Consider the following 25,626-nt stretch of genomic DNA (forward strand, 5'->3'; position numbering starts at 1 on the left):
CGATGGCTTATCAGTGATACTGATGAGTCCACTGCAGTCATCCCCAACCTGGCACCAAGCAGTCTGAGGATTAGATGAAGTGGGATTAGCCTATCATTCTTGACAGGCTGCAGGGAATGCCAGAGAGCTGGGGTGCACAGAACTAGCTGGATATTAATGTTAAAATTCCACATTTGTGCCTAGCATGCAATGTTGACAGTTACTATACCTTACACTTATTTTGGTAACTCAAGCTTCAAGGTGAATTTTCAGATGTTCATATTTATTAACTAATGGGGTAACTCTTTAGTTTCTCCTGCACTTAATGGCTTATGCCAGGAAAGACAGAATAGGGGGAGTGGTTTGAGCTTGGGAATTAAAATCACACAGACTTGAGTCCTAATTCTGGCTTTGCCACATATTATTTATACACTTTGGTACCTTCTTAACCCTTTTCAGCTTCTGTTTTCTTATCTGTAAAGTTGGGTTCATACAGCATTCAAACAACACAGTCTCAGAAAAGCACTTTGCAGGAAGCACGTTTCTCTGTCGGCAGGCTGAGCAGCAAGGGCACTAAAGAATTGAAGTCTGGTTTGAGAATAGGCCACCTGACCACCGGAAGCACCTCTGACGGCCTCAAGGATGCCATTCATCCAACCACAAACTCTACCACTGCTGCCAGATTTTCTCTAAGTAATTGGTTAAGTAAGCATCACATGAGGTTTTCACACCTAAAGAATAGTATAAACAAATACAAAGCACTAGGGGTTTCCAATAAATTTTAGGCAGGATCAGATTACGTTGGAGAGATGAGCAGAAAGGCCAGCAAAATTTCTTGGAATTTAAATGTCTCCAGTTTGAGCAACTGTATTAAATTGAGGCCACTTGGAGGCAAATGTTCTCAGCCATACTTGATCAGCCTGAGAGTGCTAAACCTTAACAAGTACCAATTATATCACTGAGCTTCCTACAAAACATCAGCAGAGTTTGATGGAAAAAATTAATGGAAAAACTATTAATGATACCAACGACATCTTTTACCCAGCAACATTGTCTCCTTTCTACTTGGTGAAACACTTTTTTTTCCCCTCTTCTTCTTCTGCTTTAGTTCATCTGGTTTTTTCTAACCCATTCTCACTAACTTTTCTAGCATTTTCTAACTTTTCTGACATTCTCACTGTTGACATCATTAGATCTTCAGAAAACACATTTCTGACATAATCACCAGCTGAGTGCATGTCGGAATGAAAGACTGAAATGCTTCCTTTTGGTATCTTCTTTCTAATAACAAACCTGGTTCTCTCACCAGCCCCAAAGAGCCTACACCGCCAAGAGCAGTTCCAGCTGGTTTCTGTTTTGCCTCCTACGACATCAGCAGAAGCTGTCGTTGGAGTTTCATTTGCTAGAAATTTATGACCAGGGATTCTGTTAACAGCAGAAAAGACCCAGCTGCGCTTTCAGATGCCTGACTAAGGGGGTGGAGAAGGAGGGAGAAATGAACTGCATGACTAATATTGGGGACACAGGATGCAAACTCCTTTCTTTTAACTCACTCATTAGCAGCAATGGAAGTATTTGCCAAGTGAATGCACAATGATGATCCTGTTATTATACCCAGGATTATCTTTCCCTAGTTAAAACCTGATCATGAGGAATGCTTTGCCTGCTGCATCTGCTGAACTGACAGAGTCGGGCCATGTGCCTTTGTGGGCTGGACCAAGTCTTAACTTCTTAGGGAGAGCCATGGAGTACACCACCAATGTTCTTCTTTTCCCCAAAGGCAGCAGTTTTCCCCAGAGCCCCCTTAACAATACCAGATAGAACTCTACCCCCAAACCTGCAATGCTGTTGGTTTTCACTGCAACATTCCTGCTTAAACATTTGAACTCCAAGAATATCCAAGCAGCTATTGAGCTACCCTAGCAGACAGCTTATCCTCTGACAACCTGAGTTAATACAGTTACTTTAAGGCTCTGGTTAAAAATACAACAACATACACAAAGCTCCTAACAAGAGACACAAAGCACCCTTAGAACCAACCAGAGCTTAGGTTTCTCCTAACTCATAGCTCCTGTATTGATGGAAACCACTAAGAGAATGTGGGACCTGCCCCACCCGAGATAAACAGCACAAAGAATTCTGCTCTGAGTCACGTTACAGGTGCACCTTTAAGCTTTTTGCAACCACTAAAGATAAAGGGGCTCCAGAATCCCTCTGTCTGGATGATTGATCCAAATACAGGCAGGACTGGAGGACTGGAAAGATCCCTTGAGAAAGAATGCTGAGGGAGTACAAGGTGGAGTCGCCTTGTGCCTCCGGTAGGGATGGGCACTGTCCTCCTGGCAGACCACTCAGGGGTCTGAGAAGACCATTTCTGATGCACATTGCCTAATGGTAATTGACCAGTTGATTGACTGGCTATTCTGAATTAATGGCAGCACATTGTTTTCCACCTCGACAGCCTGCAGTAAAATGAAGACATCAGGAAGTCAAGAGTAGAACTCTTCCAGAAGACACAGGGAGGAAAAGAAGCATCTTCACAGGATGGGTGAGAACTGCCCTTAGCACTTAGGGTGGGCTTAGGACTTTGCAAAGCCCTCCTTAGGTCTGACTGGATTGGAGGCACTGGCAGGAAATGTCACAAGAGAGACTATGAGATGAATCTGTGCCTGGGTGCACCAGTGGCTCTGAGAGCCACAGGCAAAGTGGGAGCAGGACCCTGTCGCCTGTCTGACACCCACACCCTCACTTTATAGAGCCTCAGGAGAAAGCGACACCTGGACTCCACATTCAGATGTACGTAGGGTGCTGGAGTCCGAGTATGGAACCCAGTTCCCCCTACTCCATCCCTCTGGCACGGATTGGGGAGACGATTTCTGCAGGCTGCTTTTCTAAATACGGGCGAGGCTCACACCAACAAGGACCTCTCCCCCTCCCAATCATACCGCAACCCAGACAGCTGCCTTTCTTCCCTCTTCCCGGCTTCCAGTGTCAATCTACACCTCACTCAAGAGACGAAAGTGGAACACTGTGGTTTCTCCAGGCACATGCTATGGTTCTGAAATTCACACAGACTACAGAAACTCCTTCCTCCTTTTATCCTTTGAACTTGATAAAAGAAACCCGTGTCCAGAGCTATTCCTCGGAAGAGAGCAGTAAGGATGGGAGAGGGGTGCTGACAGGGTTGGGGGAAGCTGACCACAGGTGCTTCCCTGTGCTCACGCTAAGGGTCCCAGCCCCTGGCTCTGTACCTCAGGGTACCGTGGGATGGACAGAGGCTCCTTGAGCATTTAAACTGACAGGAGCTGCTGGCCTGGCTGGCCTTTCCTGCCACACTCCCTGATTTGTTGACCTGGCACAGGCTCAACCACAGTGCGGCATCTAGCAAATATATTTTACAAAAATATCAAGACAAACGCAAACCTGCCAGGGCTCAGCCCACAGACCAAGGCCAAGTGGAAGATTACTCACCAGAAGCCTTCGTTTGCCTTCGAAGGACCCCAGCAGGTCGGCTGCGGACTTCCTGGGGCTCTGCGGGGGCTGCTTGGTGCTGGGCTTGGGGTAACCCCCCTGCTCTGCCTTGCCCACCTTCTTCTTCTTGGACTTCTCTTTCTGTTTGCTCTTTTTCTCAGCTTTCTTCACGGACTTTTCACTCTTGAGGAGCTTGTCTGGCTTCTCATTCTTCACCTTTTTTTTCTTTTCCTTCTCGGGTTTCTCAAGCTTTTCGTGCTTTTTAGACTCCTTTGCATTTGGGGAAGGGATCTTGCCCCCCTGCAGCTCCTCCTCTAGCTGAGAGGCTGTGGGCCGGCTGAGGGCGGACTTGTCCTCGTACTCATTGCTGAGAATTTTGTCCTGCGCCTTCTTTTTGGGAGGTTTTCCCTTGGCTGGCTTGTGGGGCCCTGGCACCACATTTGGGTCCTGGTGGCCATGCTCCCGCCTGTCCGTGTGGTTGTCCCGGAAACGGCCTGGGCTAGCAGCCCTGGAGCTGGGCTCCGAGATGGCGGTGGGAGGGGCGGCCGTGAGGCTCTCAAAGCTGGTGGCTTTGCTGGGCCTCCTGGGGCTCTGCGGCCTCTCCCTCTGCTGCTCTTTCCTGGCTGGAGGGTAGAGATTGTCTGAGACTGGGGGCCCCCTGGCTGTGGTCGCCTCGGCTGTAGCAGGGGTCCTGTGGGAGACTGAGGAGGTGTGCGCCCGGGAGGTCCAGGGCCTCTGAGTGGTGGGGAAGGGGGTGGTGGTGGTCGGTCTCGCTGCTACAGTTACTGCCCGGGACGTGACCCGAGTGGCTGTTGTTGCTGGAGCCGGGGCTAGGGTGGTAGCCCTGGGGGTGGGGGCAGGTGCCAGAGGCGCCGTGGCGGTGGCGGTGGCAGGTTTCCGCAGCACCTTGATCCGCGTGTCTCTGGTTGGAGGGACGTGTGCTCTCCTGGGGTCCTCCTTCCTCTTCTCCCCGCCCAGGCTTGCCCTTCCTGCTCCCCCACCACCCTCGTTCCCTTCCTCCACCACCTGGCCCTCTACACCAGATGCCTTGCATTTCTGGACAAAGCCCTTCTGCCTGATTTTCTCTATCCGGCGCATGGGGCCCTGGTCGATGACCTCGTACATGGCCTCCAGCCGGACCGGGTAAGGGTAGCGCTCCTCCACCTGCAGCGTCTTCTTCAGCAGCACCATGCCAAACTTGCCTTTTTCCAGCTTCAGGAAGCTCATCAGCTTGGGGATAAGGCTGGGTTCCAGGGGCTGCTCCAGGACCCGGCCCTCGCTGGTGATCCTGCGCACCTTGCCCCCTTCCTCGCCGGCCTGGTGGAACAGCACGATCTGCTGGATGTGCCTTTCGGCCAGTTCGCAGTACACGTCGGCTTTCAGCAGGCTCATCATGAGGCGGTAGTAGCCTTCCGAGGCGTGCGGCGCTGAGATAACCCACACCCGGCTCTTCCCCGCAAAGCTGGCCAGGATGTTGGGCGAGCTGGACCCAGAGGGGAAGCGCAGCATCCTTGACCGAGAGGAGGACCCCTCATCCCGCACCATCTCGCGAGGAGAGCTCCTGGCCGCAGGTCTCAGCTGAGGTCTCTCAGGGGTCCCGTGGGCGTCCAGGGGGGCTGGCAGCGCTGGGGGGCTAGCTAGTCTCAACACCGGCACGCTCCTCCTGCTTTGGAGAGGCCGTAGGTTTGGTTCTCCCAGGGTGGCTCTCTCAGTTCCATGAGACCTCCCTGTGTGCCTCAGAAACCGTCCTGGCCTGCTGCCGTTAACCGGGGACACCAAAGGCCCCTTCCGCCCTCCATGGCTCCCTCTGTGTGTAGCGCGGGGGTGGGGTTCTGACCCACACACTAGCCACATTGCCAGCAGCATGGTGAAACGGGGTCCCATTCTCCACGTCATTGTGTAATCCACTTAGGGATGCCGCAGGGTCATAAGACAGAAAGCGGAGGGGAAAAAAAAGAAAAAGAAAAAGAAAAGACAGAAAGTCATTTAATTGCAAACAGAGCTAGTCATTATCTCTTTCCCTATCTTGGCCCAGGGGACCGGGAAGGAGTGGTTAGAGAAGGAGGCAGGTCAGGTCGGGGAATGGAGCCTCGGATGGATCCTGTTGCTTTTACACTCCTGTAATCTGTCAGTGCTCAGCAGAGACAGTTACATTAAGCAGGAAACCCAACTCAGTTCCCCAGTCAGAGGTGCTTGCATTGTTGCAACTAACTCTGGATGTTCCAGCGGAAAATGCAAACCGAGCACATTAATTCCGGCAACATTCACACTCATTCCTTCAAATCAGCAACAAAGAAAGAAAGACCCCAAAGACACAAAGGATTGCACACTTACATGGTGGCTCATAGAGATGGAATGCGGAGCGTTTCCAAAGAAATCTGAAGTTTGGTCCCCAGGACAGTTTCCTGGATACACGATTTCTCCCAAGCCTCTCTCCGCTCTCCGAGGGTGGCCAAGACACCAGGCTTGTGCTGCGCCCCCGCAGCTCCAGCTTTCCAAGAAGCACCACGGATCCACAGCCTCTCTGGGGCTGACAGCTGAGCTCAGTCCTGTTCCCTCTGGCTGTGGCTTTTACCTTCTGGACAAGTAGGATGAGGCGAAAGGCGCTGTCCTTTTAAGTCTTTGTGTCTCCATTTGTCCGCAGTTTCTCCGTGGTCTTGTGTGCCTGGGCGAGCCGGTCCGCCGACACAGGACGTCCCTGACAGTGGAATCCGAGAGAGCTCTGAATCTCACTCGTTCCCTCTTTGGAGTTCCAGGAGCCTTCTTATCACCCTTTCCCCCACAGTCTGGCTTAGTCTCTTTGTTTCCGGGAGTAAAAGCGCTGGGATTAATATGTTTTCCAGGCTCAGGGAAAACACAGGAATGTGATGTTGAAAAAAGGACTTTTTTTTTTTCTATGCCTCTGCTTCTCTCCTCCCTTTATTCCTCCCAATCTTATTTTCTCTTTTCCTTCTCCCTCTGCTTCTTCCTCTTGTCTGGATTCAGTCCTGGAAATGTCAGAACTCCCTCAGTTTTGCTCCAAACCAAACTCAAACAACAGAAGCCACTGGAAATCAAGGAAAGTCCACTAAGAATTTAACAGATCAGCAAAACACCGCCTCCTTCACATTTCAGCATGCTTGGAGTGGACTTGATGGGGAGGGCTGGTCTTTGGGTGGGGGAAACTTTTGAAACTCCACACATCATCATAAATCACTTCAAAAGAGATGACTGAGGACTTAACCCCTTCCACGCCACGCAATCAGGGTACTTTCCCTTCTTGCCTGTTCTCACACTGCGCTTCAGAAGTGGGGAATTCTGACATTTCTGCATCTGGCTGCTTGGTTGTCTCAGAGACAGATTCTCATTTGGGTCAGGGTGCTTGGCTGTACACACACAGACAGTGTGTGTCTTTATACTCCCATGTATATATTTGTATCTCTTTCTCCCTGCTTCATGCTTTTAGTTTGAGGTTGGAAAAGCTCATGGAAAACATGAGTGGGTTGTTTTTATTTTATGCTAACTGGAGAATCAGATTACCATGCTCGTGGTCCTACGTTCTCCTTGGCATGGAAGGAAGCTGGTAAAAGGTTAGAAACGCAGGCAATGGCTGATGTTCCCCCAGAGATTGCCATCACAGAATGTGCATGGTGATGTCTGATTTCAGTGCTCTGGCTAGAGTTGGTTAGAAGGGCAGCGACCTCACAGGGTGGGAGGTGTGTGTGTGTGTGTGTGTGTGTGTGTGTATGTACATGTATGTGTGTGTGTGTTAGTGTTTTCTTCTCCAGGAGGTTTGATGTCTGAATGCTTTAGGCAATTCTTAGTAGGTGTATCAGATTACAAAAGAGAGACTGAGGCAGCTTTGGGCTTCTACCTCCTGGGTCGGCGGTGAGGATTCAACTTTCAGTGGGAAGGAAAGTGTTCTCAGGTTCTACAGGTGTTTCTCCCAGTCTCTCCAAGGTCAATATTATCTGTCAGTGACAGTCAAGTCAACTTCCTTGCAAGCGCGGCCATGCTAATGGCTTCTCTTAGTGGATCAGAACTTACTCCTAGTTGTTACCCCTTGATCAGCCCCAGCACCCCTGCTCACATTTGCGTTTCCCTTCACATAAAGCCTGAGCACAGAATTGGAAAGTCTGGTAGTGGCGTTGAGTGCGCAGCTTCAAGTTCAAGGGGTAATAAGAAAGAAGGCACTCCTGTGGTGCTCCAGACACCTGGCCATACAGGAATGAGGGTGAACTTCAAGGAGATGTTCTATTGACCACAGCCACAGATTTTAGCTTTCATGGGACTCACCTGTTCGTTGATCGAGTACCTTGTTCCCGGTTTGTGATTCCCTTTCTGTTTATTTCTCAGGGTGCTCTACATTCTCCACTTCTGACAGCCCTTCTATCCTTTCTTTTCCTTTTCTGTTCTTTCTATTGAATAACAACTACCACTTATTGGGCATTTTCATGTGATGCTCTGGGCCTGGCATATATATATATATATATTCATATTCTGTGAGGATATATATATATTATATATAAATCTGTGGATAGGGAGAGCTCTGTCTTACAGTGACCAAACTCAGCCTTGGTGAGTTTAAATAAATTGCTCTCTGTCACGCAAATGCCAAGTGGTAGCACAGACAATTGAAGCCTCCTTTAGAACTCTACAACACAGGAAGTTATCCTGCCCTCTCCTTTCATTTCCTACCAATGCCTTTGTTTCTCTGCCTTCTGCTTCCTCTTTGTGTTTCCCATGTTAGTAGGAGAGTCACACTTTTGCTCAACCAGAGCCCTTTTAGAGTCCTACTTTCTGGAATAATATTGTAGCCCAACTTTTCTCAGTATGTCTTGGAGTCTTTTGTTTTTCTAGACTATTTCCTGGATTCCACCAATCTTTCAATGATGTCTACGACATTCGCCACCTGTGCCCAGGAAAAGTGGAAATACAGTCACTTTAGCCATCTGGAGTTGACTGGGGAGGAAAACTCACCCCCATAAGGAGCTCTATATCTTCCTGGGACCCCTGGCTTTCTTCCCTTCTGTGAACATCAGTCACTAGATGGCGATCTAAGCACACAGACATGAGAGAATCTACCATTCCTCCAACTTCACGCTTCCACCAATGTCTGCCCACCCTGTCTAGCACATATGGTACACAGACACTGGCCAGGTGGGGCTTCTCGGGCTTATTCAGAATTTTCCATCTCAATGCCCAAGTCCTTACTTGGGACTCAGAAGAACCTCTGGGAGAAGTCTGGGGAGCACATGCCTTAAATAGCAATTAGGGGACACATTTGCATGCACACCTCTCCCCTCTCTGATTCTAGCTGGTGATTGAAGAAGTCAGCATTAAAACATCCCCATTTACGTCTTTCCATTCTTCTTCAATCTAAGAAAGAAACAAACAGTTTGTGCAGGGCAGGTGAGTGGGCAGAGATGGAAGGGAATCTGAGAGGGAGAGATTGATGCTGAGTCAGAAAAAGGGAAGAAGAATAATATTGAAAACTGAATTTTAGAAATGCAAACCTGGGGATTCACTGGCAGGAAATTACCTGACTTTGATGGTGTAGTAATTTGAGGGAAGGAAAGGAAAATAATTTTCCAACCTGAATTGCTTTAGAGAAACTAGGGTTAGGGTAGCTATTTGATGAGTAGTTATTGGAGTGAATGTGAGGAGGCATCCAGAGAGGGGTACACTAACTGGCCAGTCCACGCAGATCTAAGCTTCAGGAATCTGGGACCAAGACTGAAGGAGCAAACACACTTCCCCAGGCACATGGGGGACACCAGGGTTTCTGTCCCATGCAGAGGGTTGTCTTGTGCAAAGTAACCCTGAGTAGATGTTAATGAACTGAATTGAAACCATTGTTCTATTGTCTCAAAGAATGATTTAAAGGAAAAAATAATGGGCTCTTCGATGTGGTCTTCGAGGGAAACTATCTCTTCTGCTCTGAGATGATCAGCACTCTCCTCACATCCACCCACCAGAAAATTTGCACGGCCATTTGATCACATCTTTGTGGTGCAGACAGAGTTTTCACATCCAGGGTGTGGTCTGTGCTTTTGCTTTCCACTTGCAGACCTTTGTGAAATGCTCCGTCTTGAGCTGCATTTACATCCTTCAGAATGCAAAAGAACTCTGCCTCTTTCTCATATTCAGAGCGTAGGAAGAACTAAAGAAGTCGCAGCAAGGCAGAGGGGAAGCCCTCAGTGACTGCTAACTGAGGATTCTGCTGCAGCCCAGGGAGGTGCTGAGAAAGGGTGAGTCCCAATAAGAAATATTTAACATCAGCCCTGAAATGTCAACAAGGTCACAGGTATACTCCAGAGTTGAAGAAAATGAGTAATCAGGAAAAAAAAAAAAAACCTACCTGATGGGATAATAGCCAAAGCTCTTGGGAAGAACAAATATTTGTGTTTTTTTCTAAAGAGGGTTTATTTTATCTATTTTGAAAGGCAGATTTATACACAGAGAGAAAGGGAGAGGGAAAGAGAGGGAGAGAGAGGAAGAGAGAGATCTTCCATCTGCTGGTTCACTTCACTTTCCAAATGGCTGCAGCTGCTGGGGCTGGGCCAGGCTGAAGCCAGGAGCCAGGAGCTTCTTCAGGTCTCCCATGCGGGTGCAGGGGCCCAAGCACTTCGCTCATCCTCTGCTGCTTTCCCAGGCACTCTAGAGGGGAGGTGGATTGGAAGTGGAGTAGCCGGACTTGAACTAGTGCTGTATGGAATGCTGGCATCTGCTTAACCTGCTGCATCACAGTGCCGGCCTCTGTGTTCTCTTTAAAATTCATTTATTTTTAATTAGTTTGCTAGGGGACTCTGAAAGAGCCCCTCCTCTAGGTAGAAGGTTGTTTAAATTACAGAAATGTAAATTGCCTAATGAAAGCAAATTGAGGGCTCTTTCCCTAGCAGAAATTAAGGAGTTGTGTGAATGATCAGGTAGCTCGGTTAAATTTTAAGGTCAGTGATTTAAAGTTTGGGTCTTTATCGATTGATGCTCTGCTCCTACATGAGCCTGTGGGTTACATGAATTTGCTGCTTGGGAACATTAGTGTTGGGGTTGGGAAGGATGGATTACTCTTCTTTTCTTTTTTTACTTGACAGATAGAGTTAGACAGAGAGAGAGAGAGAGAGAAAAGTCTTCCTTCCGTTGGCTCACCCCCCAAATGGCCACCATGGCCGGAGCTATGCCAATCCGAAGCCAGGAGCCAGGTGCTTCTTCCTGGTCTCCCACGAGGGTGCAGGCGCCCAATCACTTGGGCCATCCTCCACTACCTTCCCAGGCCACAGCAGAGAGCTGTCCTGGAAGAGGAGCAACCGGGACTAGAACCTGGTGCCCATATGGGATGCCCACACCGAAGACAGAGGATTAACCAAGTGAGCCACAGCGCCGGCCGGGAAGGATGGCTTTCAAATCTTAACCACTGGCCATTTCCATCAGTTTGTCCATTTACCTAGAGGAGATTTCCATCAACTGGTTTCCAGAGGAGCCTTTTGATTCTGGCTACTTCCATGTGCTTAAAGTAGCCAAGAAGGTGGAGATGACTCAGTTTCTTTCTCCTTTGTCTCAAGGCTTCCCTCTAATGTGTGTCCAAAGTGCCGACTTTCAGCAGGGAGGGTAGCCAGCCAGGCCATCTCTACCCCTAGAAGCTCACAGCCCACTGGAGAAACTAAACAGGCCTTCAAAGGTTTGTGCAAAATGCAGTCTATGAAAAACCCATGCATGGATTTAAAAATCCATTGTACTGAAGTAAATTTGTCTTTCATGTTCATTTCCGCAAACGTTATAAAATACTTGTGTATATACTCTTCATGGAAGTACAGCCAATTTTATCCTTCAGATAAAAATTCAGTGCTGACTCCGACTGCAGCCAATGTACACAGAATCCATTCCTGTTGGAGAGTTTTTCTCTATGATTCCTGGAGCAGGTTTTACACGGAAAGAGCTCCACCCCCCCCAACCCCCCCACCAGCAGCAACTGTATAGCCTGGGGAAGACCTTGATTGGCAGGTTTGTTGGCTCTGGAGTGTATGAATCCAGATACTCTGTCAGCATGATGTCCTCTCATACTCACTTTTCCAGTCCCCATGTGGCTCTGCCCTCTGCACTGTCTTTCTAGGTGAGTTTGCGCTTTCACCCATCGCTTGGCTGCACTGACCCTGCGTCCACACATTGATTACCCAACTCAAAATATTACCTTAATCAGAAACTGTGAACCAACAGGATGCTCATTCAGTCATTCAGCAAATATTAATTTTAGTGCCAGACACTGTTTTAGTCACCACGTTCAAGGACAAAAATCATAATGATTTATTGTGAAACATCACATTGTAACCCATAATTAGGTACAATCACTATTTTATTTATTTATTTATTTATTTATTTATTTATTCATTATTTGACAGATAGAGTTAGACAGTGTGAGAAAGAGACAGAGAGAAAGGTCTTCCTTCCGTTGGTTCACTCCCCAGTTGGCCGCAACGGCCGGAGCTGCGCCAGGAGCCAGGAGCTTTTTCCAGGTCTCCCATGCAGGTGCAGGGGCCCAAGGATGTGAACCATCTTCCACTGCTTTCCCAGGACATAGCAGAGAGGTGGATTGGAATTAGAGCAACCGGGACTAGAACCGGCGTCCAAATGGGATGCCAGCGCTTCAGGCCAGGGCGTTAACCCACTGTGCCACAGTGCTGGCCCCAGGTACAATCACTATTAATCAAAAACTACTGTGTTAAGTTTAAGGAAACGGAAATGCTAACTAACCTACTTGGTCTCCAAGCATTGACTACATGTATCAGATTGTCACATTTCATTCTCATAAATAGGAGCAATTAAAATAATAATCTTTAAAAATATTAAAAAGGAACATGAAGATGGAGTGGTATTGGTTCAGGGCACTTAGGATGGAATTGGGAAGCCAGCGTTAAACCAGATTTTAGACGTGTCCGCAGTTGAGTTCTGAAGCAAGCTGCCTGCGTGTTTCTTCTCAGATGAACTGACCTTTACACTGGGCCGAACCACAGTTCACTACTCTTGTTAACCATTTGTAAAACCTCCCTGCTTTCCTGATATTACCTAGAGATGGAGACAATACCTTGTCTTGCAAGACAATTTAACTCTTGCAGTACCAAATATAGTTCCCATCACCTCCTTTGTGGTCTTGAGCTTTACACACAGCCAACATCTTGTAAGACCTTGAAGTGTGTTTTCAAGGCTGCTTGAATCTGTTTTCCCAGATGGCAATCCTAGTTAACCCTAAATAAATGTAATTTTCTTTGTTATGGACTAGGTTGATTTTTATCCAAGGTCAACACTATGGATACAGCAATAAGTCATCCCTGACCTCAGGGAGTTTATATAACTAAGGTGGTAAACGGATAATACAAATACAGTGGTCCATCCTTATTTGAGGCTTTATCTTCCTTGGTTTATTACTTATGGTTGCCCAAGGCCTGAACATACAAAATGGAAAATTCCAGAAATAAGTCATTCCTAAGTTTTAAATTGTGTACCTTTCTAAGTAGCACAAGGAATTCTCATGCCATCTTGTTCTAGCCTGCCCAGAAGTGACTCATCTCCTTATATCCACACTGTATACTCGACCCACCCAATAATCACTTAGTAGTCATCTCAGATATCAATCAGATTAACTATTGTTTACATAAATGGGTGTAAGTGGGGATTAAAAAAAAATAAGGCCTCTGGCCTGGTGCACAGTACTTAGAGAATAAGAAGGAAAATGAAGGAGCATGGGATTGCTTTGATAGCCCATGGCTTGGCCCTCGTGACCTCTTTGGCTCTTTTCCCCCAGGTCTTTATGCCACGTGTCCACATTCAGCTCATTCTTCAACGTCCAGGCCCCGGATCACCTCTTCCTCAGAATTTTCCCAGAAGCCCAACCCAAACCCCTCTCCCTCCTGCAAGCAGGGATTCTGCAGAGCGTCATGCAGCTGATCCTGTCCTTCACTTATGGGTTCTTGTTCTCCCAGGCAGGGCTTCACTCTCTGACAGCCTTCAGTAACCTGACCTTGTTGTGCACCCTTCTTATTCTGGTATATGGTTAAGGCATTGAAAGTGTAAGTCCATGTCAATCAAATAGTTAGAAAGACAGATGGCAAAACACTAGAAGGCAACTTAATTATCCCTTTAAAGAAGGAAAGAACAGCAGAAAAAAATCCGCACCACTACTGAACCAGAGGTTCTCTTTAGCTGTAGAAATTAAATAACCGAAGAAACAGGAGACATAGCACTATAAATAATGAAGATTAAACCTTGTAAGACCTTGCACTGAATTATGCAATTACGAAATTCACTTGCACTGACTTATGCAATTATGAAACTGAGTTAAAATATTTTATGACAGTAATATTAATCTTCATTTTATTCAGTCATTGGAAAACTGTTGATGGAGCATCTTGATGTGTTGGACATTATTCCAGTGTTAGGAACAGCTACAGACAAACTGAATTGAGTCTCTGCTCTGGAGGGACTCACATTCCATTAACAAGACAGAAAAATAGATATCAGGTAGTGATAAGTACTCTGAAGAAAAGCAATTACAGTTCAGGGAAAGGGAATGGTAGCAAGTGAAAAAGCAAAGGTGGTGTTTAAGATAAAGCAATCAGCATTAGCAAGGGCTGATGTTATCAAAGTAGCTATACATTGCATGTAAAAGAGTCTTGGGCATACCTTCAATTTTTTTTTATTTATTTATTTGAAAGATTTACACAGAAAGAGGAGAGAAAGAGGGAGAGAGAGATCTTCCATCCGCTGGTTCACTCCCCAATTGCTGCAACATTCGGAGCTGCGTCCATCTGAAGCCAGGAACTTCCTCCAGGTATCCCATGCAGGTGCAGGGGCCCAAGGACTTGGGCCATCTTCTACTTCTTTCCCAGGCCATAGCAGAGAGCTGGATTGGTAGTGGAGCAGCCGGGTCTCAAACTGGTGTCTCAGGCCAGGACGTTATCCTGCTGGGCCACAGAGCCAGCCCATCCTTCAATTTTTCAATTCTTCCATCTTTGAAGTTAAGGTTGAATTGCATAGTGTGAAAGCCCTGGAAGCCAATTCTATTAAATGAGATAAGTGATCAAATTGTTTAGCTCTGGTCAGGGTCAAAATAATGCAAGACTATAAAGTGATAAGTTTACTGCATAGCTCATAAACTATCTTTGGAGAAGATATGTAAAAGGAATTTCAAAAATGCTTTGAGTGTCTGACATAGAATAAGTGTTTTAATAAATGAAACAATGTGTTTCAATAAATGGATAATCTGAACATCACTATCTACAGTCTCCCAAGATGGCTGCTTTGAAGTCAAGAATATTACTTTGAACCCTGCCTACTTTTTTTTTTTAATAGTCACATTAGCTTGTAAACACATCCCAAGCCCTGCTAAGAGTATATTCAATTATAATTTAAATGCTTTTAATGAAAGTCTGTCATAAAAATTCCAGAATAAAGATCAAATGCAATATGGTCTTCAAAGAGAGTTTAAAAGTTTAAAGCAGAATTCATTCTGAATACAACAGATAACACTCCAAATTGTAAATGTTGTTTTTATTTAAAAGTTAAGTATGGGAAATAAAAGCATATGGTCCCTTTAAAAACAATTTGTGATGGTGGATTTTGGCAGAAGCCTTGCCATTAACTATTGGGAAAATTCAGAGTCAGTATAAATAGATTAGGTTGAAAAAAACAACTCCTGATGGGAGAGAACAGTCCCTGTGTTTGGAGATTCCACTCATTTGTTTTGCTGTGTGAAGGCAGCACACAACTTTTGGCCAAACAGATCTTACATTGAAATCCCAAGGTTGCTGTTCATTAGTTGTGTACCTAACACAAACCCTCAACCTCCCTGAGTATCAGTTTTGTCATCTACAAAAATGTTATTGTTTGTTTTTTATACACATAATTGGGCTACCTTTTTCCTAAAGGTGATTTTGTTACTGTGCATGATGATTTCGGTAACAGAAAATCCACATACAACTGAACTAAACAATAAGGAATATGTCAGTTAACACAATTGAGATATCCTAAAGTAGGTTGGGTTGCTTTGCTCCAGAATTTTGTTATTATGGTGATATACACATAACATAAAATTTCCCATTAAGTGCATAGCTCAGTGGTATTAAGCATATTAGCTTTGCTGTGAAACCATTACCACTGTTCATGTCCTGGACTTTTCATGATCCCAAAATGAAACTCAAGACCTATTAAATAATAACTCTCAGTTTGCTGCCTTCCTTCGTGCCTGGTAACCACTGTACTACTTTCTGTTTCATTAAATTTGACTGTGAATGCTTATTTTTAATACTGAGCTAATTATACCTGCACAAGAGGCAAAAGGCCTTAGGCTGGAAACAACATTGCAAGGAACTCAAGGGTCAGACAGAGATGCCAAGTCCCTAACACAAACAGAAATGATCCAAAAATTGCAAGAGATTCGCCAGCTAAGTATTGCTGTGTCAATTTGTCACGCAATTAGAGCCCTGAGTGGTGCATATGCTTGGAGTCTCCTGCTGGCTCCCACCTCTATGGCAGTCTTCCAGTTGGTCTTTTGACTATCAGACTCAAGCTGTCCAGTTCATCCTGCAAATGACCATCACTATCATTTTCTTAAAATATCTGTGCTACTTTCCTGCTGAAAATTCTTCAAGTTTCCCCATGCCCTCAAGTCATATTTCAGCATCTTAATGAGAGATCCATGAGGTCTTCCCTGGTCTGTTCCACTTGCACCAAATCATCTTCCCCACCCCTGTGCGTGCCTACTCTGAAAACTAGCTTTCTCATCATTCCTATAGTGTAACGTTCTTCTCTCTCACATCTTCACATTCATGCTTGTAATAGTCCATCTAACTAGAAAACCTATCCTACTTCACTCTGCATCAGTCTGCCTAACACTCATTCACCCAACAACACTCCAGGCAAATTTCATATTGTATAACTTGGGAAGAATATTATGACCTTTAGTCAACCAGATTGAAGTCCCCTTTCCTGTATTTCTGTAAAAATCTATGGGCTCCACTTTTTAGTGTGCACCATTTCCAGTCTGTTCTCTGATCCTAAACATGAAGCGATTTGAAAGCAAGGACTATGTCCTCAGAACCTAGCTTAGCGATCAACAGATTAGTAAACTCCCAATTACAGTCTGTTGAATGAATGAATTATGTAGCATAGCACGCCAACCCACAGGTTTTTTATGCAAAGTAAGGTTTCAGAATAAACAGAATGGTTTGGTATTTTAGTCAGAAAAGGAAAAATTATTATATTATCAAATATAAATGTGTGGAGGCCGGTGCCGTGGCTCACTTGGTTAATCCTCTGCCTGTGGCGCTGGCATCCCATATGGGTGCCGGTTATAGTCCCGGTTGCTCCTCTTCCAGGACAGCTCTCTCCTGTGGCCCGGGAGGGCAGTGGAGGATGGCCCAAGTGCTTGGGCCCCTGCACCCACATGGAAGACCAGGAAGAAGCACCTGGCTCCTGGCTTCAGATTGGCATAGCTCCAGCTGTAGCGGCCATTTGGGGGGTGAACCAACAGAAGGAAGACCTTTCTCTCTGTCTCTCTCTCTCTCACTGTCTAACTCTATCTATCAAATGAAAAATATATATATATATAAATGTGTGAATCTCTGATTAGTTCTAGGTATTTGTCTTCTTTAAACTCACCCCAAGTATAGCATTATTTAAGGGTGTGTGTGTGTATATATATACATATATTTATGTATATACATGAATATAAATAAATATACATTCATACACATACATATTATAAAAATTGTGGTATCTGTAAGGTTCATACTTAGCATTGAAATGATCTCACATTTGCAAGGAATAGTTTTCCTTATCAATGGACATAGTTTTTACTTGGTGGTCCCTTCCACAGTTCTTTCACACATGTATCGGATAGCCAAGTAGATATTGTGAAATGGCATAGTGTGATTCCCAAGGCTAGCCTGAAAAGACATTGTGACTTTTGCTTCCATAAGAAGGGAAAGCAGAGCCCAGTGGTTCTGCTTCCAATTAAAGAGCAGCTTAACAGCATGATTTGGAAACTGACAAGCAGCAATTCCATTAACTAAGAGTTTTAACAACTCAATTATAAAAAGTTTGCCTGAGTCCAAACTTGGAATAAGGTGGAAAGAATTTGTTTTTACTGTATTGGACCTTAATTAACCTGGCTGTACATACAATTTTGTTTGTAAAGAGCAGGAAAAAGATTGTGGTTTTAATTTTATTTTAAAAACAAAATAGCATTTTATTTTTAAAAGATTGTGGCTTTAATTTTATTTTTAACTTAATGGTGTCTCAAAATAGATGGCCATGAAAACACAACACACATACACTTATTCATGGTGAGCTAGTATGTCTGAATTATCAAGATTTCTGTATGAGTAAGTGACTATATATAGAAATATAACATAAAACAGCATTTTAAATACAGAGGCTATTTTAAAAAGTCTTTTGAAAGAAATTATTTTATTATGTGCAAGTGGATAATACCCACGTGGCTTACAGACATGACATAAGTAGTTGATATTTGAAACTGTTTACTCTGTAGCTATTTAGAGACTGACAATCAGACTGATGCTTTAAATAATCAATTTCTCTCCTGTGTTTTCAACTCTAATAGAACCAGTTAAAGGTTCATCCATGTATTCAAATTCAACAGACTGGATTGAAAAAAATAATCCAGTTGGCTTTTTTCTCCCTTCTCGTTCCTGTGTTTCCCAACATCCTTTCGGACACCCTTTCACATACTATAGAACGTTTCAGCTTACTCTAGAATGCTATAAATATCAGAGCTGTTCAAAGATGAAGAGAGATGCTTGGTGAGGCAGCAGGATCCCTGTTAGAGAAAGCATTTAAAATAGGGCTTAGAGGTTCATTTTGGCAAAGAATTGCAGCATTAGGTGAGTTGCTAAAGTAGGTGAATGTTTAACCTTTTTTTTTTTTTAATGGGAAAGAGTACACTTTACTGGGAAGCAGAGTGAGCAGTGACCAAAGGACACCTCATACTCAAAAAAAAAAAAAAATACACAGGATATTTGCTAATAAAACTCCACTGGAACATGGGCAGCTCCGCATCTGCACCTCCCTTCAGGATTGGGGACTCTCCAGCCATTATCCCAAAGGCAGCTGTGATCCACAAAAGATAGAGCCCCTCGGTGGTGCCTTTTTATGTTTATACAGAACATCCCTTTTATGTGTTACCATCCATTATTTTCATTCTGCTTTCTCTCAAGGCCATCAGACCAGCTTCTGTACAAATTGCCTTGATGTCAGCACCAAGGAAAGATTGTCTTTAGCTGTGACCACGTCATCCAGGGTTGCATCATCAGCTGGTGACATCCTGCTCTGTGAATCTGAAAGATGCACTTCTTAGTCTTTTCATCAGGCAGGGAGAGCTGGATCTTTCTGTCCATGCAGGCTGCTCTGTTTCTTTCTATTCGTTTGTGACCCTAACAACTTTCATGTCTCCTCTTGTATCAGATCAACCCAGCTGGTTCAACAATTCCAGCACTGGTCACTGGATTTCTCTCTGCCATATCTTTCTGTCTCAATAGCATCAGTTTCATCAGTAAACACAATGGATAGTGGATGTTCCTCAGCAATGTGAAACAGTTCCTGGATGAGCTTGGGCCCACCCCCTAGGTACTTCTGAATAAGTTCAGAGTCAACTACTCTCAAGAAAGTGGCTGAGGTTTGGTGTACCACTGCTGTGACCAACAAGGTTTTACCTGTGCCAGGCGGACCACAGAGAATGACCCCACTGGGGAGCTTTATCCTCATCTCTTTGTAATAGTCTGTGTAGGTGAGAGAAAGCTCCAGATTCCTTAATATCCTGGATTTGGTTGCCCAATCCCTCAGTATCAGCATAGATCTCTGAGGGCCCTTTTCCACATTCATCACTGCAGCAAATGGGATCTGTGTGCCCATCAACACCCCATCACGCCATGCTCCTTGTGGCTGAGCAACACTGAGCAGCCTCGTCCCAGCAGACCCTTGTCCATAAAGGAAAGGAGGTTGACACAGTGTCCTGACCCCATGGATGTTGACACCATGGTGTGGTTATCATTGGTGATCTCTTCTGAGGCTCCTACTGACATAGGGGTTTCTCTCAGGTCCTCCATGTTTGATTTTTTCTCCTCTTGCTTTTCTCCTAATAATTTGATTTGTTCCTGGTTTCTAATGAATTCTCCCTCCATGGGGAGATAGTCTTAATTCTCTCCAACTTCAATAATTTTAGCCAGCACTGAGCATGTGGTGTCACCAGTGGCAGTTTGGTGGCAGCATCTGGTGCCCTTGTTTTCTTCTTCTCTTTCCCCACTCAGGTTGGCACAGGAGGTTCCTATTTCTTTTTCTTGTCCTTATCATCCTTCTTGCCACCCTGAGGACCACGGTCACCACTCTGACTTTGATCCACCTAGACTCTGCTGCTCAAACCATCGCTGCCAGAAATGCATCACCTCTACTGCCCAGCAGAAGCAGAAGTTAGGTATGTTTGACCTCGAATATTCTAGGAGTCTGTGTTTACCCTAATTGCTAGGTATGAATTGATGCAATAATTGCTCTGGCTTCCTTTTGAGAAAAAAAATCACTTGAAACAGCTGTTAGCAGACTTATCATCTAATGGCATAAAGTGGAGGAAGCAAGTGTCATCATAACAGAAAAAATATTTACTGATAAACTGCCCACTTACAAAAGTAATTGTAAATATTTACACAGAAATCTTGTAGCACTTTCATCAAGAAAGAAATAATCAAGAGCTGCTACGAATCACATGCAAAGATATCACCAAATGTTCCTGGCAGAAGAGAATAGCAGCAAGAATGAAAAGATGATTTGATATCAACAGATTAAAATAAGTTTTTCAGAAAACTGATGAAGCCTTTGAATAGGCCTAAAATGTGATCCTGATTGGGATTATGCTGTAAAAATTCAGCTGTGAAATAATGGATAGTGGGTCATGTTCTCATGCTATTTTATTAGGCAACTTTACTGTCTCCCAAATCAGCAGCTGAGTCATCCTTTCATCAACCTAAGAATTTAGTGCACATTTCCAATACCATTAAATTCATTAAGCATAAAATAAAATAAACTTTTCATATTTATTGCTCATATTTCATGATAAGATTTCAAACTTTAAACTATTTTCTATGGCATTCAAGTCTTGTGATGGGTCAACTTAATTTTTTAAATATTTTTTTTCAGATCCTTGAAAAGCTGAAGAGAGAGAGAGAGAGAGAGAGAATGAATTTCCAATCTGCTGTTTCATTCCTCAAATGCCTGCAACGGTCAGTGCTGGGCAAGGCTGAATCCAGAAGCCCAAAACTCCATTTGATTTTTCCACATGGATGGCAGGGGCCTAAGATCTCAAGTCATTGTCTGCTGTTTTTTGGGATGCAGCAGCGGGAAGCTGGATCTGAAGCAGAGTAGCCTGGACTTGAACTGGCACTTGAAAATGAGATGTGGGTGTCACAAGCTGCAGCTTAACCCACTGCAGCAAAATACTGGCCCTGGCTTGGGTTAATTTTAACCCTTATCTCAGGATTAAATTACTGTTGCATAAGAAGAAACTTTCGCACTTTCAAAGACAGCCCTTTACAACAATCTGAAAGCAAAAATGGGAGAGGCATTATATTAATTCTTGAATTATTTAAACGTCCTCACCTTTCACAAATCCACAGCAAAACTAGCAGCTGCATGTAAACTTCCAGTGGGGGGAAGTATAAGCCTCTTGCATCAGCAGCTTCATAGAAATCTTAGCTAATTACATTAGTTAATGAAATTATTACTGTTGCATTAATTACATTATTACATTAATTACTTAGCATTAATGTAATGTGTTATTATGTATGTTAGAAAGTATCTCGATTTTGCTCATTAAATGCAATTATGGGTGACTAGGGGTCATATTTTGGGGAAATTCAACATACATAGAGTAGGGTATTTACCCCTAAGCTAGATCTGGGCCAGGTCTCCCTGTGATCTCTTCTGTGTGAACTCTGACCTGGCCTCTTGATCTGCCTCTAGAGCTTTGGAGTCTAGCATATGTGTTTGAGGAGATTAACTTGAATCAAATTCTCTTTCTATAATTCTCAGAAGTATCATCTAGGGTTCTTAAAGTAAATCTCACCCTACTCCATACTCCAGCTTAATGGTGTGTGATTTACCAAGAGAAAGGGCCCCAGATACACTCAACCTCCAGTTTAGTAGAAGCCAATGTAGTTCCCCACTACTCAGAGAGACGTGGGTGGTCATGAAATCCTGGGGCTGAGGTGAAGGCTTAGGTCTTATCATAATTGAGCTAGAACTTTGGAGCAGTCACAAGAATAGAACAGAGTTCAAAGACCAGCCCTAGATGCCAGGCAGCCTTTGAAAACCTTCTTGGCACCTTTCTTGCCCTTTATGGAATTCACTGCTCCAATCTTGCCTACAAAGATGCTGACTTTGTGACCATGGCAGCAAGGTGAAGCTTTGGAAGAACAGGCCCTGAGGTTCCATTCCCCTTCCTGGGAGCTCTTCACAAATTCGTTCTCACTGGGAGAAAGGGCTTAACCTCTGGCTGCCTCCATTTATTATATAATCTGTTCATCACTGAGAGTCCAAACCTAGGAGCTGGTTGCTTATTTGGAGCAAGAGAGTTTGAAATCCTGTACTTTGAATTCTTTAAAAGCTCATCTGAGTAGTTTGGTGTCATTTCCCTCTATACTGATAAATTCATGCCAGATGTTTTTATTTGATGTGATAACTTTTGTATGAGGTAATAGGACAAAGTCTTCAGCTACCCATCTTGGCTCCTACTTAATTTGTTCTCCTTGCCTGAGGAGTAAGTAGTCCATTTCCATGTTTGCCACTGGCTCTAAACAATTGCAGCACAAGCCCTGGGAGTTGCTCTGTGGGACATACCAAGACAGTGTCTCACACTCCCTGGAGTGCATCTTGGAAATGTGATGAAGTTCAGAAATATGTAGACCCTGCTATCTGTTTTAGTCATTCAGACACCATGTGAGGGCTGGCAAAAAAGTGTTCTTATTCCCCAAATATTCCCTGGCATGTATTTGTGTAGTAAAATTATGTTTTGGGCTTACAGTTAGGGTTTTGAAAATGAACATCTGTTATTATCTTTCAGTTTAGAAGTTCTGAATCCAGCTGGGCAGGGCCACTTGGCTCCTACCTCCATCTCAGTAGAGTTGCAAATGAAGCCTGTCACCCATCAGCTGCTTGTTGACTGGCTGACCAGCTGCCACTCATCTCCCACATCTGTTTTGGCTTTGAGAAGCCCAAGGGCTGGGGAGAGGGTCAGGGTCAGCTTGTTCTGTGCATGCAGCCCCTGGGAGATCCAGGAGCAGGGAGATTTTACAAAGCTGGTCTGATCCCCCCTGAGTGAATGTTAAAGGCATGGCCCTGGATGGGTGTGAAGCAGGCAGAGGGTCTGGCACTTAGCTTGTAGGATGATAAGCCAGAGTAGCTTAGTTTCAAAGCCATTGTTTTTACCACCTGGTGTCTTCCCTATTTCCATGAGATGATATTATAATATGATCTGTTCTAAGGCAAATGTAGTTACAAAGAGTGCTTCATTTCCACCAAGAAAATACAGTATTTGGCTCCAGTCTATGAGTTCCATATCATTCAGAGGAGGGAATAAATTTCCTGCATGTCTCAATATCACCAGTTACAAAAATACTTCAACTCCCTTAGACCACTCCAACAGAGACAGCTTCTGAACCCTGGATTTCAAGAGGGTCAAAAGAAAAGACTAAAAGCTCTCCAAACTCTTCAGCAAAATTCTATCTACAGTTATGATGATCCATCAGCATGCACTTGTAGATAACCGTCGCTGACTCACAGCCCCAGCTGTATTATTTTCTTGCTCAATAGCCTTTAATGGCTCACAGCTGTCAAAGATACAGCTTGCACTCATGGTCATTTATGGTCTGACCTCAAACCTCTTGTCCAAACTCTTATTACCAACTACTGCCATTAAAGCCTTTCACACTAACCAAATGCACCACATGCTGTCATTGCTGTCCCTTATTCTCACACTTCTGTGCTTTTTCTTATTGTTCCCTGATCTCAAATCCGAATACTTCCTCATTGTCCTGGCCCAGCTCAAATGCATCTGCTTTATAGTTTTCTCTGAGTCCATCCATTGGAGTGAGCCTTTGTCCTCTCTAAATACCTTACCCCATCCATTCAAAATACCTGTTGGTGCTTCTACCTAAAATTTCTGTTCATAGTGTTTTGTGCTCTACCTTCCTTCAAGAAGGGCAAACAGAATCTATGTCTAATTAATATTTCTACTTTCTCCAGGGCTTTTCAACTTGTACAAGTTGACAAATGTTTGTTATAAATATAGCAATACATTTTGTAGAGGGCTTTTGAATTTGCAAAGTGAATCCATGCTCATTACTTCACTTAATTCACATAAGTGAAAGTAGAAAGACAGGTGTTCTCTTTATTACAAATAAGAGGGAACATTTAGTCAGAATTGACTTTAACTTATTTATTAAACTATTATTTGCATTATTATGAATGTCTTTCTCTTCTGCCGTATTGTTAAACTCTGGGAAACTAAGAACCAATCTGTTTTTACACTGTTGTATTTTCAAAGCCTAGCACAGTGCTAGACATAGTGTAAAAACTCAGGAAACATTTGTTGAATGAGTGAATGAATGAACACTACGAGCTAAGCAGTCACTGAGTGTACTATATACACTACAGTAATTTTAATCTCACAGCACGTGTTACCTTCATTTCACGGTTGTGGAAATGTAGGCTCCAGGACATGTGTTGCTTTGCATGCAGCTGGAATTGAAACTCAGATCTTGTGATTATAGATAGCATATGTTTTTCCATTACACCACAAGCCTTACATGAGGTACCTTTATGTTGTTTTTGTTTTTTCCTAATTGCTTTATAATTCTATAAAAGAAGGAAATTTTCAAACATTACCTTAGTTCATTTTTAAAATATGTCTGTGTTCATTACAGACACCAGAGTTGCAAACCAGTGGTTAGGGTATTAATCCCCACCATCCAGTACAATAGTATCATTGTGGGAGGGAGCATGGGCATGCAGTCTTGGACGGGAGGGGATTATTTTCCCAAGGTTTCTCTGGCTCTATAGTCATTTGCTGTTTTCCTCTAAAAGAAAGAACTGTTTTGATCTAGAAGTCAAAAATTTTATTTGTATAGCAATTTATTTTATGCTAATTGGACCAGAGGAATACTCACTGTTACAAGTTGATGATTCACTTTGAAGAGAGGAGACAAATGTGAGCCAATTGATGTCATCACGCCAGGACTTCGTTTAGGTGAATAGCTGATGAGGTAGGTATCACTGTCACCTCTAGCTTAAAAGTTAAAAAAAAAAAAAGTATTCTGCTTTAACTGTGTCATGACCATTGTGATGAATCGCTCAGTCTACGGTGTGAATATCTCTGTCTTCCATAAAAAATGGTCTACATGTATATAACACCTACATTTGAAGTGAATGTGACAAAACTCATACAACCATTATGGAAGGCAGTGTGCAGATTCCTCAGAAATCTGAAAATACATCTACCATATGACTCAGTTATTCTGGGAATTTACCCAAAGGAAGTGAAATCAGCATATGAAAGAGTTATCTGTAACCCCCATGTTTGTTGCAGCTCAATTCACAATGGCTAAGAGATGGAATCAACCCAAATGTCCATCAACTGATGACTGAATGAAGAAATTGTGGTGGATTCCAAGATGGCTGAATAGGGAAAAGTGCTGATTTTGACCAGAGGAGATAACAGAAGAAAAGCAGAAGAGCATTTGTGGGGGAGAGATGGAGACAGGTTTGCAGTGGAAATTCTACAGAAAGAAGAGAGATGCTGTGGAGCAGCATGGAAAGTACAGACATTCATCAGCGAGCGGGGACAGCACCTGTGACTCCTGCGGCCAGGGGCTGGAGGAGACACCAGTTTCTAAAAACGAGGTGAGAGCAGACCATGGCAGCCAGTGTCACTGATGATGTTGCCTAAGGGAGAACCTTGTGGATCACACTGACTTGAGTCTGGCCTGGAGCCCTTATGGGGCACAGTGAAAGAAAAGCATATTTCTGTCTCCCCATAACCCAACAAGGGCACCTGGATACCAGCTGAGGGAAAGTGCTGGCTTAATGCCAGTAGAGGCTGCAGCTGCGCTCTCTCCTGTGAACAGGGGATTTTACCAGAGGGAA

The 25,626-nt window shown here is 44.1% G+C and overlaps 1 protein-coding gene, 1 long non-coding RNA gene and 1 pseudogene across 2 annotated transcripts in view; 1 reads left to right on the forward strand and 2 right to left on the reverse strand.

The window, feature by feature from the left end:
* The window catches only part of CCDC80 (coiled-coil domain containing 80), a 31,857-nt gene extending 25,266 nt beyond the window's left edge, over window positions 1–6,591 (reverse strand). The window contains exons 1-2 of the mRNA XM_002716703.5: window positions 5,785–6,591; window positions 3,451–5,357 (exon numbers count right to left, since the gene is read on the reverse strand). Coding sequence (XP_002716749.2) covers window positions 3,451–5,346 — 1,896 coding nt within the window. The 5' untranslated portion in view covers window positions 5,347–5,357; window positions 5,785–6,591. The remainder of the gene's footprint in view (window positions 1–3,450; window positions 5,358–5,784) is intronic.
* A 7,388-nt stretch (window positions 6,592–13,979) lies between these two features.
* Window positions 13,980–24,365, forward strand: LOC127482944 (uncharacterized). The gene is made up of 3 exons (XR_007908880.2): window positions 13,980–14,251; window positions 19,746–19,909; window positions 20,626–24,365. It is a non-coding gene; the product is annotated as an uncharacterized lncRNA (long non-coding RNA).
* On the reverse strand, window positions 18,545–19,733 carry LOC100348917 (26S proteasome regulatory subunit 4 pseudogene; annotated as a pseudogene).
* Window positions 24,366–25,626: the final 1,261 nt, after the last annotated feature.

Source organism: Oryctolagus cuniculus, chromosome 4, assembly GCF_964237555.1.
Source record: "Oryctolagus cuniculus chromosome 4, mOryCun1.1, whole genome shotgun sequence".
Classification (NCBI taxonomy): Eukaryota; Metazoa; Chordata; class Mammalia; order Lagomorpha; family Leporidae; genus Oryctolagus; species Oryctolagus cuniculus.